The following is a 15,123-nucleotide window of genomic DNA, read 5'->3' on the forward strand; positions in this document are numbered from 1 at the left end:
AAAGGTAGGGGACGAAGACAGCTGCTTAGCACAAACAGCTTAGGAATTAACAATTTCAGAAGTGAGTCCTGATCTTCCTCAGAGTATTAGGCTGACAAATAATGTCAGCTAATGACAGAAACCTCCAGAGGCACATAATCACGGACACCACACTCCTCTAGTCCAGCCTCGATCCCTCATCCTAGACAAGCGCACAGGTCTAAGGCAGGGCTCTGGGACTCGTGTGCACCTTCCAGTGTGAGGATCCCTCACACCTTGTTTCTCATATGTAACTTAAAGTTTCTTCACTATAACAGAGCAAATAAAATTAGGAATTTGGGACAAAACATGAAGCGAATTATATTTAACAAAATCCTACAAACATCTGCTGGATCCTCAAAGCTCACCCGACTTCCGATTGACTTGGTTCTGGGGAATGATGATCTGGCAGGAGTTGGCATCGTTGGTGTTCTTGATGGGGTGGCTGAGGATGCAGATTACTCTGAGCACCTGGCCCACTTTTTCTACTCGGTCTTGGACGTAGCTGGGATCACAGATGAGCTGCTTACAGCGAGCAACCTGTCACAAAACGTGTAAGTAACATTTATAATATTTGGTGTCCACAATGTTTTTGATAGAACGTTGACGCCCCTGTCCCTGGAGTAGAATCTGTGGCCCTCATAAGGTTAACCATAACTACGGACAACTTAAAACTAGTTTTGCCAACAATCCCAACAGAGTCTCCTGGAAGAGATCCGTGAATCCGAAGTCCTGTTCAAGTATTCGGCAACCTGGTGCACAGCCTTTAGAAGTACAGGTTTTAGAACTGCACAGACAGGTTTCAGATCCTGGCTGTAGCCAACCTCAAAGGATGGTTGTTGGGTTAAACGGAATACTGTACCGAAGGCTGTCATCACAGGGGACTGTCCCCAGTAAGAAGTACATGTTCCGTAATTTCCTGAGAGGGAGCAGCCCTGAGAAACGAGGAGATGAAATTCCATGCTAACAAAGACTCTGAGATAGCAGATTATTTCCCAGAACCTCCCGTGCTGAAAGCACAAGACAGTTACCAAAGGTCTACAACAGTTAACGCTTGGTTCCGACGGCCATCCGGCGGGTGTCGATCACGTGGTCCTAACCCACGGAAGACCATCAAGAACACCGAAGTAGGTCTCTATCCCCAGCTTTGGAGCAGTTCTCACTCCTTGTGACGGCTGCCATTTCACAAAATACAAATGATCTGGCTGGCAGACCCATGGCATCAGCATCCCCTGAGAACTTGTAAGAAACTGCAGGCCCACCGCATCAGGATGTGCACGTTACGAGGAGTAACACAGGTTTGCGTGCAGTTCAAATTTGAGAAACACTGCGCGAAACTCCACCTAGCCAACACCCAAATTAAATAATAAAGTCCTCAGTATCCACCAAGTCCAAACTCAATCAATAAATTATAAGCGGTACAAATAAAGCCAAATCTAAAGGAACACTCAGGAGACAGGCACCAACCTACACTACATAAATACAGACTACTTACCACTTAGACTTCATCCATAATGTCTATTTCCATCTGAAGCGCTAATCAACCCAAGAGGAAATAATACTTTTTAAGCACAACATCTTTAACTAGTCCTTAGTCATTACAAATGACAACCTGCCATAAAGAAACCACATGTAGTCTGGAATCTAGCATCAATGTCCATTCTACATTATGTTAAAAAACATCTCTTTCAAAAAAACATGGTATTTTTTAAATTGTAAAAGCTCTTACCTCTCCTTCAGATTTCACACCAATCACTTTTCCATTTTGCACAATGATTTCCTCAATTGGCTTGTTGAGCATGTAGGTACCACCATAAATAGCACTTAGCCTAAAAAAATGTTTGAAATTACAATTTATAATTGTGTCCACGACTAAAGTCTCCTTTCTTAGATCTTTGTGAGTTACACAGGCAACGTATATCTGCTCAATTTCCTTCTAGAAGGTATTAGTTTAAAAGTCATTAAAGCAACAATTTACAAAATAGAGTCAAAACCATGAAGTCTCACATTCAGTCCTGAATGCCAAGTCCTTTTGAAGTGCTTATGCTAATCCTCCAGCATATAAATAAAACTGAACTAAAACAAACAAAACCAATCAGGAGGCCCTGGAGAGTGACTAAAAAAGCAGACTGACACTGGAGAAGAGACTTGAAGGAACGAGCGAGATCCTTTGTTGTTCCCATGGCTCTCCCCCCGAAGGAACCCCTTTCTCCCCATCCCTGTAACAGCGCGGCTAGAACGAAGCAGAAAGCCAGCAGTCTTACTGATTCAAGGTGCCACAGGACAGAATCTGGGGCTGTCAAAGGAGATGAAAATTGTGGGAGGAAATCCACAAAAGGGCAGCCACCAAATCTATAAAATCTCTTCAAGTCGTTAACTAACTCTGGAAGTGCTTGTACCTGAGAGATTCCAAGAAATCCAGCAAAAGCAACAGCCAGAAGGCGAAAAGAGCGGAACAGAGACTATAGCTGAGAGCTTTAAGGACAAATGGGTTTGAAGTCTGAAACTGCCACATTAGAGAGCTTGGTCTATGCACATCTTGAGCTTTCCACTGTAAACCCCAGGAGGATCACACCTCATCACAGCAGGACTAAAGATTAAGCCAAAGAGACACACACACAACACGCCCTCCCCATCCAACAAAGTGTCAACTCAAGCCTCAAAAGTTCAAGGTGCCTGGCCAATAATTTAACTACCCACTTGAGCAAAAATCGACACTCTTCAGAGAAAGAATCCAGCATCTCTAAAACGTGCCAACCAATGTGTCTAGTCTGCAATCCACTATCACCAGACATGTGAAGAGACAAACTGTGACCCAAAGTAAAGATTTCGGGAAAAGCAATGGATACAGATGCCCAGATTACCTACTGATGTTAACATATGCAGGGGTAAAAGGCCGCTATTATGTATACATTCAAGGACAAACATCCTCATTGAAACAGACATTCAAGAACACATTATTAGCACAGGGGCGCCTGCCTGGGTGGCTCAGTCGGTTACACGTCCAACTCTGGATTTCAGCTCAGATCACAATCTCACGGTTTCTGAAACTGAGCCCCTCACTGGGCTCTGTGCTGACAGAGCAGCCTGCTTGGGTTCATTCTCTGCCCCTCCCCCACTTGTTCTCATTCTCTCTCAAAATAAACTTAAAAGAAGATTAGTATAAATGTATCCAGTAGGATCAAAATGAGTAAACAGAATCTCATAAAAAAAAAAAAAACTATACTTAAAAAACTAGAAATTCTACATATAGAAAGTACAGTACCAAAAAACAAACTTAAAACTCACTGACTGGGATTCATAGGCTTTTGGAAGTAACAAAAAAGGGAGCCTGTGAACTTGAAGACAAATCAATAGGCATTATCCAATATGAAGCATGGAGAGAACAAAAGTTAAAAAAAAAAAAAAAAAAAAAAAAAGCAAAGAGTCTCAGTGACCTGTTGAAGTAATACCAAGCACCCAACATGCACGGAATTGGGTGTCCCGGAAGGAGAGAAAGAGGAAATGGGACGAAACATCTGAAGAGGACAATTATAAAATTCCCAATTTGATATACACGATTAACTCACACATCCAAGCAGTTCAGCAAATCCCCACGCAAAACCATGCACAGGCGAATCCTAGCGAGACCGCCAAAAACCACAAAGAATCTTGCAAGCAGCCAGAGGGAAAGACCCCATTCCACACAGCGACACAGCAACCGAGGACAGGGCGGCCACCTTCTCAGCAGGAACAGCAGACACGAGTGAGGGAGCCACAGCTGTCACGTGCGGAAGGAAAAAATCTCAAGCCAACAAACATCCTTCAAAAGTGAAGGTGACAGAATACTTTCAGACGGAGGCCAGCGGAGACCCCTCACCAGCAGACCCGAGCTACAAGAATGCCACAGAAGGGCTGGACAGAGAGGTCACCACATGGAAACAAGGATTTACAAGAAGAAGAGCAACACGGATGGTAATGTGGTAAAATGATTACTGTTCCTTCTCTCCGCTTTACACTGTTTAGTGCAGAACTTGTAACACTGCACTGTGGAGTTTAGTAAGTAGACGTAAATGACAGGCAACAAGAGCACTAAGGAGAGCGATGGACTAAAGGTGTTGCGAAGCGGTTCTATCTTATGCAAAGTAGCACAATATCCACCCCAAACAAACTGATAAAGGATGCACATGATAATTTGCAGAGCACTAAAAAAGTAAAAATAAAGAGGCATGGCTACAAAACCAGTATAGGGATTAATCTGGAATGGTAAAAGAAGACTTGATTAATCCAAAAAGAGAAAAGAACAGAAGTGGGATAGAAACAGATGGGAGGAAAAAGGAAAACAAGCAACAGATCCAATGCCAGCCATATCAATAATTAAATATACATAAACTGAACCAATCCCATTAAAGGCCAAGGTTGTCATACTGGATAAAAAAGCAATATTCAACCATATGCTGTCTCTAAGAGACTCACTTCAGTATAAAAACAAAGTATGAAAGTAAAAGAATGGGGAAAAAATATAAACAGGAAGCAAGCAGGAAAGGTTGTATTTAGCATGAGACAAATCAGAAACGAGTCTCACCTTGTTAAAGAACTCTAAATGTATGAAGTACGAACTGACAGCACTAAATTGAGAAATAAGTAAATCCACTCTCTTGGTGGGAGACTCCCTCTCAGTAACAGAACTCGAAAAAGAACACAGAAGAACACACGTGCGAGCAGCTCTCCCAGCTACCCTTACCGAGCACTGAGCCCAACACACACCGGATGTACGTTCCTTTTTCAAGGGCGCACTCATTCACCAAAATACATCGTTTATTTGACCACAGATTAGGCCTTAATTTCAAAGATTAAAATTTTACAAGTTTATTCTCTGATCATCGCGGAACTGCATTAGATAGGAGTAGCAATACACTATTTAGGAAAATCTCAAAATGTTTAGCAATTAAATGCTACCCTTTCAAGTAACCCAAGGATCAAAGAAGAAAAACAGGAAAGATAGGGTACCATTCTGAATAATACATATTTAGAGAGAAACTTTAAGACTTTTTTAAATCCTCATGTTAGAGAAGGAAAGTGAAAATCAATGATCTGTTTCAATGTTAAACAGCTAGAAGAGGGGCACCTGGATGGCTTCAGTCGGTTAAGCATCCGACTCTCGGTTTTGGCTCAGGTCACGATCTCACAGTTTGTGAGTTCTGGCCCCGTGTCACGACCCACGCTCTCAGCACAGAGCCTGCTTGGGATTCTCCCTCCTTCCTCTCTGTCTCTCTGCCCCTCCCCCACTTGTGCTCATGCACTCGCTTTTTCTCAAAAATAAATAAATTTTTAAAAAATTCAAGAATTCATTTGAAATGGTCAAATTTCTTGTAACACAACTGATGAAATAAGAAACGGGACATTTGAGTAGCCTCATTTTCAATTCCTATGTGTGTTTACACACACTTGCAAATTAAATCCAACAATAAATTAAAAGAAAAATACATCATGAAGTGTTGTTTCCCCTGGGAATGCAAGGTTAGTTTAATATCCAAAAAGTAAATCTGTAGTTCACCATAATAACAGCATAAAAAGAAAACCTGCATTATTAACTCAATGTCAATATCCATTCATAATAAAACTCTCAGCAAGCCAAGAAAGAGAAATTAATTTCAACAAAGCCACCTATAAAAACCCTATAGAAAACATTTAATAATAAATAAAGTAAGGATGTCCACTGTCACCAGCAAAGAACTTTATGTTTATTTATTTTGAGAGACCGAGCACACCAGTGGGGGTGAAGCTGAGAGAGAGGGAGACAGAGAATCCCAAGCATCTCCGTGCTGACAGCGCAGAGTCTGACGTGGGGTTCAGACTCACAAACCATGAGACCATGACCTGAGCAGAAATTGAGAGTCATATGCTCAACCGACTGAGCCACCCAGGTATTCCACCAGCAAACAACTGTAAAATAAACTGGAAATCATTTCATTAACAGCAGCATCTAAATAACTTACTTGTGAATAACTGAACAAGAAAGGTGCTCAATGTCTACAAGGAAAGCTACAAACACTGCTCCAAGAAAACCTAATACACGGAGAGAGGACGCTCACGGACTGCAAAACTCAACATTAAGATACTTTAAACTCAACTGCCATGAAAACCTCAGCGTTTTTTCTTTCTAGAAACTGACAAGCTGTTCTAAAAATGTATGTAGAAACGCAAAGGACCTACCGAAGAGCCAAAACAATGTTGGAAAAGAACAAAATTGGAGCTGACTTCCATTGCTTGATTTCAAGACTTCACATAAAACTACACTAATGAGGATGCTGTGGCAACAGCATAAGAAACATCAACCTATGGAACAAAACCGATACGTATCTATGACCGACCGATTTGCCACAAAGGCACCAACACAGCTGGAAAAGAAAGTGTTTTCAACAAATGGTGCCATCAGTGTGGAAAGATACGAACTTCAAGCCATCCCTCACCTCATACACCGACATTATTTTACAATGAATGAGAAATTTAAACATAAAGCCAAAACTATAAAGTTTCCAGGAGAAGACATCAGACCCTATCTTTGTGCTGAGGCAGGCAAAGCTTTCTTAGATAGCACCGAGTAAGCAGTAAACACAGCCAAAAATCTGGATATACTATCAAAATTTAAAACTTGCACTTATCAGAAGAGAAGCCATTCACTGGGACGAAGCACGTATAATACGGACTTCTGACAGACCCGCTGCCAGAATACAAGATCTCCCACAAATCAGCAAGAGGAGAGGCAACCCAACGAACGTTTAAAAACGTGCAAAAAGACGCCAACACCACAAAAGTATACAAATGGCCAGGGGATCAACACTAGTTCTCAGGAAATGCAAATTAAAGCCCCAATGAGACAGCATTTCACACGTACGTGGGTGAGTAAAACCGGGAAGCCTGACGACACGAAGTGCGGACAAGGAAGCGGAGGCGACAAGAACTCGCACGGGTTGCGGAGCGTGTAGACGGCACGAGCGCTCCGGCGAGCGGCTTGGCCGCGTCTCCTGGAGTCAAACGTACACTTTCCGGGTCAGCCGGCGGTGCCGCTCCCGCACACTTACCCAAGAGAAACGACACCCTATGTCCACAGGAACTTTTACACGGAAGTCCATCGTAGTTTCAGTCAGAATACCCCCCAAAGTGAGAACAACCCAGACGCCCACTCACAGGAAATTGTGCCGTATCTGTGTTTTTCATATAATGGAAAACTACTCAGTATTTTTAAAATGAACTAAAATACATGCCTCGACACAGATGAACCTCAAACAGATCATGAAGCAAAAGCCAGACACAAGCGAGTACATATTCTGTTACTCCCTTTATACGAACTTCCAGAACAGGCACAAGTCAGGTACGGTGACAGAGCGCACGGCGTGGGGGTGATGGCCGTCGTGAGGCGGCGGCAGGGGGACTTCCCGGGCCAAAGGTTTTCTTCTCTTGATTGTCGCGTTGGTTACACAGGTCTGACGGCAAACTAATTTTTTAACTGTAGATGGGCGGTTTCATTATGTGTAAATCTTATGACAATAAAAATAGAAAGCATCTCCTGGCTCCCAGACCTCTCACCTCATCGCTCACAACCACGTGTCACGCACCCCCGCTGAAGAGGGGACCCGGAGTCACCGGGGTGTCGGCAATCAGGGCAGCGACGGGCACTCACCTTGCAAATCCCTGGGGCAGTTCTCCAAGGCCATAGAGAGGGTAAAGGTACGGGCTTTTGCCGTATCTTGCCAGAGACTCGCTGTAAAGTTTAATCCTATTGATGGTTTCACAGCATGGTTGATCTAAATAGCTAGAAATAAGGAAATAAATATTAGAAAATAAATACTCAAAGTGTTTTTTCTGAAGTGATTTCATTTCCCTACTTTCCTATTTTACGGAAAAGTTTCCATACCACTAATTTATAGCTAGAGGCATTCATAATAGAACACGGTTATCTTTGTTTTGTTAGAATTTTCATTTTGGAGAAGTGAGAAATTCAGCGACAGTTTCAAGAAAAATACAAATCTAAAATGCAAAAAACTTACTCATCGGTTCTGTAAAGTGCCAGGGCATGGCCCGTAAAATCTATGACATCTTGTCCCAAGTCAAATTTCTTGTACACATCTCGCATCGCAGTCTTCATAGGATCGATGCCCTCAAAAGTCCTGGGATCTTTTTCGTCAAAGTTGGCAACATACACTAGGAATTTTCTGAAGCGACGTTTTTCAAACAGTCCCATTAAGCCTAAAGAATTTGTCAAAAAGCAAACACTGACACTAGGACTCTGAGGAAAAGAGAGCGTGAGAGGCAAGTTGAAACGCGCCACGTTATTATCTGAGGCTCTGCTAATGCAACGTGAGACTTAAGACACGGGAGCTCAGACAACACGGCTTCTACCTCCACTACCCTTTAGAATAAACCGACATAATGACAACAGATCAGTCATTAAGTCTTCAATTTTACAATTACAAGTAATTATAACCAGTACTTAACTAAAGGTAATATGCGTAATCGTGTCTCTCATCAGGCACAAGGTGAACAGGACCCCGAAAAACTATCCTTCACCAGGGCATCCACCCGAATGTCCTCCTCTGGACAACTGTGACCTCTACTCAGCCAACTGCCTAAAACTCTGAATGTTCTTCCTTTATCCTGTGTGCTACGATTCCCTTTAGAATTTCACAGAAAAGATGATTATGCTGCCAATCACTTACTTCAATAAACTCCTAGATAATCAGCCACTTTTCACACTAAAATAAAGATGAGGAGACAGGTATGAACTACTAGTTTCTAAACCCTCAGCTTACTAGTCAGTATTCCTTCTAGAGTATACAGCTTCTAGAAAGACAAGGCCTTCTTCCCCTTTCCTAAACTGTATGTATGGCTACCTTAAAAAACAATAAACTCTCGGGCGCCTGGCAGGCTCAGTCAGTAGAACGTGGGGCTCTTGATCTCGGGGTTGTGAGATCGAACCCCACACTGGGTGTGGAATGCTTTATCAAGAGGCTGGAGAAGACCTGTTCAATACCACTCAGGAGCAGGGTATTTTCCCACAAACTAAATATGGGGAAGTATCAAGAAAATGTAAATACTAGTTTCAGAGTGCACATTTTAACATTATGATCAGTAAATACTCTGGAAAACCACAGAAACCTGGTAAGAGATAGATTTTTTTTTTTAAACGTTTTATTTAGTTTTGACAGAGAGCGCACAAGTGGGGTAGGGGCAGAGAGAGAGGGGGGGCCACAGGATCCAGAGCAGGCTCTACGCTGACAGCAGTCCTGATACGGGGCTCAAACTCATCCGACTGAGCCTCCGAGGTGCCCCCAAGAAATGGATTCTTAAGTCACATGATGGCAAATGTCCTGAGGATTAGCTACTGGACTCTGATCTACAAATTCCAAACACAGATTCAGAGTCTGTGGTAGGGGCTAAAATCAAACATTTAACCATTCTGCACAGGGCACCTGGGTGGCTCAAGTCGGTTAAGCATCTGACTTCAGCTCAGGTCACGATCTCACGGTTTGTGGTTTCGAGCCCCACGTCGGGCTCTGTGCTGACAGCTCAGAGCCTGGAGTCTGCTTCAGATTCTGTGTCTCCCTCTCTCTCTGCCCCTCCCCTGCTTGTGATGTCTCTCTCTCTCAAAAATAAACATTAAAAAAAAAAATTAAAATGTTTTGCAAAGGCAGTTTACTGAAATTACTTAAAAATAAAATCTTTAAAAAAATAAAAAATAAGGGGCACCTGAGTGGCTCAGTAGGTTAAGCGTCTCACTTCAGCTCAGGTCATGATCTCGCACTTTGTGAGTTCAAGCCCCGCGTCGGGCTCTGTGCTGACAGCTCGGAGCCTGGAGCCTGCTTCGGATTCTGGGTCTCCCTCGCTCTCTGCCCCTCCCCCACTGGCACTCTCTCCTGCGCACCCTCTCAAAAATAAACGTTAAAAATTTTTTAAATAAATAAATAATAAAAGCGATAAAGTCCCATTGAACAGTGTACTATTTTGATATTTTGAGTATTATTTTCCCCAAGACTATCGTCAAAACAAAACTAAAAATTAAAATGGTCTTGAGGTTATTAATGACAGCTGACTACACTTAACATTTTAAAATTGTACTTACGGGGTGCCTGGGTGGCTCAGTTGATTAAGCAGCCGATTCTTGATTTCGGCTCAGGTCAGGATCTCACAGTTCGTGAGTTTGAGCCCCACATCAGGCTCTGCACTGACAGTGCAGAGAAGGCTCTGTCAGTGCAGAGCCTTCTGAGGATTCTCTCTGTCCCTCCCCCTCTTGGGCACTCTCTCTCGCTCTCTTTCCCCCTCTTAAAATGAATAAATAAAACTTAAAAAAAATTAAAATAATGGGACAGGGGTACCTGGCTGGCTCAGTCGGTAGAACATGCAACCCTTGATCTTAGGGCCGCACACTTGAGCCCCACGTTGGGTGTGGAGCTTACTTACAAAGAATGAATAAATTTTTAAAATCATAAAATTGGGGCGCCTGGGTGGCGCAGTCGGTTAAGCGTCCGACTTCAGCCAGGTCACGATCTCGCGGTCCGTGAGTTCGAGCCCCGCGTCGGGCTCTGGGCTGATGGCTCAGAGCCTGGAGCCTGTTTCCCATTCTGTGTCTCCCTCTCTCTCTCTGCCCCTCCCCCGTTCATGCTCTGTCTCTCTCTGTCCCAAAAAATAAATAAACATTGAAAAAAAAAATTAAAAAAAAAAATCATAAAATTAAAAAATGGGACAGAATGCACATACAGTAAAAGTTAAGGCTGAAAAGAAATACCCTGTGACCACATCAGCACCACACTTCTGTTTCGTTGTCAGGGGTGAAAATAAGGTAGCCAATATAAGACAGTCCAATCTGCAGCCGCTTCTCTGACGATGCCTTCGTTCCCTGATCACACTAAAACTGTGCCCTCCTCCACCTCCCTTCATCTTTCTGCACAGCATTACCACCAACGGGTACACTTGCCTTGTTTATTTATAGCTTGTCTCCCAACGTAAGCTCAATAACAAAGTATTTTTTATTTTCCCCTTCTGTTGAACCTTCCCTGCCCGAAACCTAGAAGGGCACCTGGCACGTTAAGAAGTGCTCCCCACTCAATCCATACAATGTCTGATGAGAGCAAATGTAAGAGAGGTCAGCTTGTTCACGTACTGGATATACAATATATAAGAAAAAATGTTCAACCATAACGTAAGTGGGTTAGAAAAGAATCCTTTTCCAAAATACTCAGTTTCCAGAATACCATCTGAATATCATTTCAAAGACTGTAAATACTGTTTTACTTTCTTTCACTTTCACACTGAGGTTTCTTTCCAAAAATTACACTTATATCAAGACTTTTAAAATACAAAAAGCTACAATATCCAGAACAGTTTTAAGACAATAAATACAAGCTTTGCAATTAGCTAACAGGTATAAAATTTGATCACAGAGAATTAGAAGAATATTGTTAAAGTGTCCATACTACCCAAAGCAATCTACAAATTCAATGAAATCCCTATCAAAAATTCAGCAGCATTTTTCACAGAACTAGCATAATACTAAAATCTGTACAAAACTACAAAAGGCCCTGAACAGCCAAAGCAATCTTAAGACAGACTAAGCTAGATTTCAAGATTTACAACAAAACTCTAATAATCAAACAGTATAGTACTGGCACAAAAAGAGAAAAAGAGATCAGTGGAACAGGACAGTGAGCACAGAAATAAAGCCACACCTTTATGAAGAACTAATCTATGTTAATAGATGCAAGAATATCCAGCGGGGGGAAGACAGTCTAGTCTCTTCAACAAATGGTGTTGGGAAAATGGGACGGCAACACGCAGAAGAATGAACCTGGACCACGCACAAACACCACCACAAACACAAACTCAAAATGGATTAAAGATCTAAACGTGAGACAGGAATCCATAAAACTCCTAGAAGATAACATAGGCAGTTAATTTCTTACTGACATTAGCCATAGCAACAGTTTTCTACATGTTGGACTTCACCAAAATAAAAAAGCTTTTGCCCAGCAAAAGAAACCATCAATGAAACAAAAAGGCAACCTACTGAATGGGAGAAAATATTTGCAAATGATATACCTGATAAGGGGCTAATACCCAAAATACATAAAGAACTTACACAACTCAACACCGAAAAAACAAACAAAAAAAACAAACTTCTGATAAAAAATGGGCACAAGACCTGAATAGATCTTTTCCCATAAAGGACCTACAGATGGCAAACAAGCACGAGAAAAGATGCCCAACGTCAGTAATCATCAGGGACACGCAGATCAAAACTGCAATGAGATCTTGCCATTTGCAACAACATGGACGGACCTAGAGAGTCTGATGCTACGTGAAGTCAGAGAAAGACAAATACCGGATGATCTCCCTCATATGTGGAATATAAAAAACAAAATAAATAAACTGACAAAACAGAAACGGACCCACAAATACAGAAAACTGATGGTTGTCAGGGGTGGAGGGGATGGGAGGCTGGGCCAAGTGTGTGAAGGCGACCGGGAGGTACAGGCTTGCGGCTGTGGAACGTACATGTCACAGCGATGAAAGACACGACCCAGGGAAGAGTCACTGGTGCTGTACGAGCACCGTGCGGTGACAGGCGGTGGCTGCACTTGCGGTGGGCGCAGCACAGACCTGCTGAATCACTATGCTGCGCGCCTACGACAACGATGTGTGACAACTATACTTCCATTAAAAAAGAATCTGAATTCTTCAATAGAATTTTTGACAAAGAGAGAGTAGAATTCGCGTCGAAACAACACTCCTAAAGTAGAGGACACCACAGAGAATCCTCACGGTGGGCGTACACGCCCTCACTCCACACCCCTAGCTGGGTCCCACAGCAGACACGTCCCCTGCAGACAGCCACGGCCCTGAGAGCCCCTCAGTGCTGCAATGGTAAAGGTGATCTGCTGTCAAAGGTGCTCTACAGAGGGGCGCCTGGGTGGCCCAGCCCATCAAGGGTCCAACTCGATTTCGGCTCAGGGCGTGATCCCAGGGTCCTGGGATGGAGCCCCGCGTCAGGCTCCACGCTGCGGCAGAGCCCGCGTGAGGTTCTCTCTCTCCCTGTCCCTCTCTAAAAAATTTTTAAAGATAAATTTAAAAAAAAAAAAAAAAAAAAAGAAGGTACTCTACATAAATAGATGGCTCGCTGCAGTTAAGAGTGAAAATAAAGATTTAAGTGAAGACAGAAGACTTTGCCAGACACATTTCAAAGCCGTTCATGAAAACTTCTCCAAACATTTCCGAATACGTATGTTCAACATTACTTCAGAAATCAAAGATACACCTGTCATGTCACTGTTTGATTAACATAATGCTTGACCAATCAACAGGTATTTACTGGAACCTTAAGGTTTTACTTGATATCATCAACTGTCACAAGAACAGCATACACGGCTCCTAAAAAGCCAACGTAAACTCAGGTGACATTAACAGTAACACACTCTAGAAAAGAAAGTCTCAGGGACACTGAGTGAGCAGACGACACCTGGAGTACTTTGTCTAGTCTGGCTGCCACACAATTACACACAGGCTAATCTTGACAAATCAGAATTTCCACAGAAAAGTGGCAAAGAGTGGCATATTATATGAGAAAAAACTGGGATGGAAACTAGCAATGTTTAGCGTTAAAAAAAAAAAAGGACTACAGAGTATATGATACTTGTTAAAATAGCTTTTAAAAATCTGTGTTTTTATACTATATAGAATATACGTTGAGAGTGCAGGGTCCTAGATAGAGTCAGACAAATCTGGCCTCACACCAGTTCTATCAGTCATGAGCTCTACTTCGAGCTTTTCTTTCACACCTGTGTACCTGTAAAAGATAGTTTTCCCATCTGTAAAATAAAGACAACAGCACCCACCTCTCACAGAGTGACAGCAAAGGGCTATAGAAAGTTAGACAACACCTCTGAGGTACTTGGTACGCGCATGCCTGTACACAATGTCCAAACACGTTAGCTATTAAAATGATAAATTGTTCTTTTTCATCTTTCTACTGAACTTCCCCACTTCTACAACTTTCCTCATCCCATTCATTGTGCCCAGAATTTTCTTCTTAAATGTCTATTTTTGAGAGACAGCAAGCGGGCAATGGCGGGGGAGGGGCGGGAGGCAGACAGAGGATCTGAGGCAGGTTCTGTGCTGACAGAGAGCCCGATGCAGGGCTCGAACTCAGGAACAATGAGATCATGACCTGAGCGAAAGTCGGACACTTAAACTGACTGAGCCACCCAGGCCCCCCTGCCGAGTATTTTCCTGCCTGCCATTTTGACTTCAAGATCCTACTCATTAATAGAAAGCCAGTTGCTGTTAAGGTAGAGATCTGGTAAAAATTCATAAAACTGTACACTGAAACAGGTATATTCTACTGTACGTAAATTAAATCTCAATAAATCCAACCACAAAAATAGATACATAAACATATTTGCTTATTTTTGGAAAAAGAAACAGGAGAACGATAAACCAGAGGGGCACCCGAGGGGCGCAGTCAGTTAAGCGGCTGACTCCTGGTTTCGGCTCAAGTCGTGATCTCAGGGTCATGAGTTCGAGGGCCTCGTTGGACTCTGCACTGACAGCACGGATTCTCTCTCCCTCTCTCTCTGACCATCCCCTGCTCATACTCATGTTCACATTCGCTCTCTCTTCTCTCTCTCAAAAAAAAAAAAAAAAAAAAAAAAAAAAAAAAAGAATGGGGCATCTGGGTGGCTCAGTGAGTTGAGCATCTGAGTCTTGGTTTCAGCTCGGGTCATGAGGTCATAGTTCAAGCCTCACATGGCACTCTGCACTGACAGCACAGATACTGCTTGGGAATCTCGCCACTCTCTCTCTATCCACCTACCCCCTCACAATAAATAAACTTTAAAAGAGAAAAAAAAGAAAAACCAAAAACAAAAATGACCACCATCAAGGTAGAAGGACTGGAGTAGAACAGAAGACAACTCTAAAATACATCTTCTGAATTTTGACTTTCGAGGCATATAAATTTTTACATATTTGAAAAAATCAAATCAGAAAGAGAAAAACAGAACTGCCAGAAGGTAAGTCCTTCAATCTGGGTTCAATAAAGGAGGTAACTAAAGCAATTAACATATGTAAGAG

At 42.6% G+C, this 15,123-nt stretch overlaps 1 protein-coding gene across 1 annotated transcript in view; it reads right to left on the reverse strand.

Annotated features, from left to right (window-relative positions):
• Positions 1-15,123, reverse strand: part of GDI2 (GDP dissociation inhibitor 2) — a 33,787-nt gene that overhangs the window by 2,337 nt on the left and 16,327 nt on the right. Inside the window, exons 5-8 of the mRNA XM_023256299.2 lie at positions 8,049-8,247; positions 7,682-7,813; positions 1,748-1,847; positions 387-558 (exon numbers count right to left, since the gene is read on the reverse strand). Of these exons, the coding sequence (XP_023112067.1) occupies positions 387-558; positions 1,748-1,847; positions 7,682-7,813; positions 8,049-8,247 (603 nt within the window). The remainder of the gene's footprint in view (positions 1-386; positions 559-1,747; positions 1,848-7,681; positions 7,814-8,048; positions 8,248-15,123) is intronic.

Source organism: Felis catus, chromosome B4 (assembly GCF_018350175.1).
Source record: "Felis catus isolate Fca126 chromosome B4, F.catus_Fca126_mat1.0, whole genome shotgun sequence".
In the NCBI taxonomy this organism is placed as follows: Eukaryota; Metazoa; Chordata; class Mammalia; order Carnivora; family Felidae; genus Felis; species Felis catus.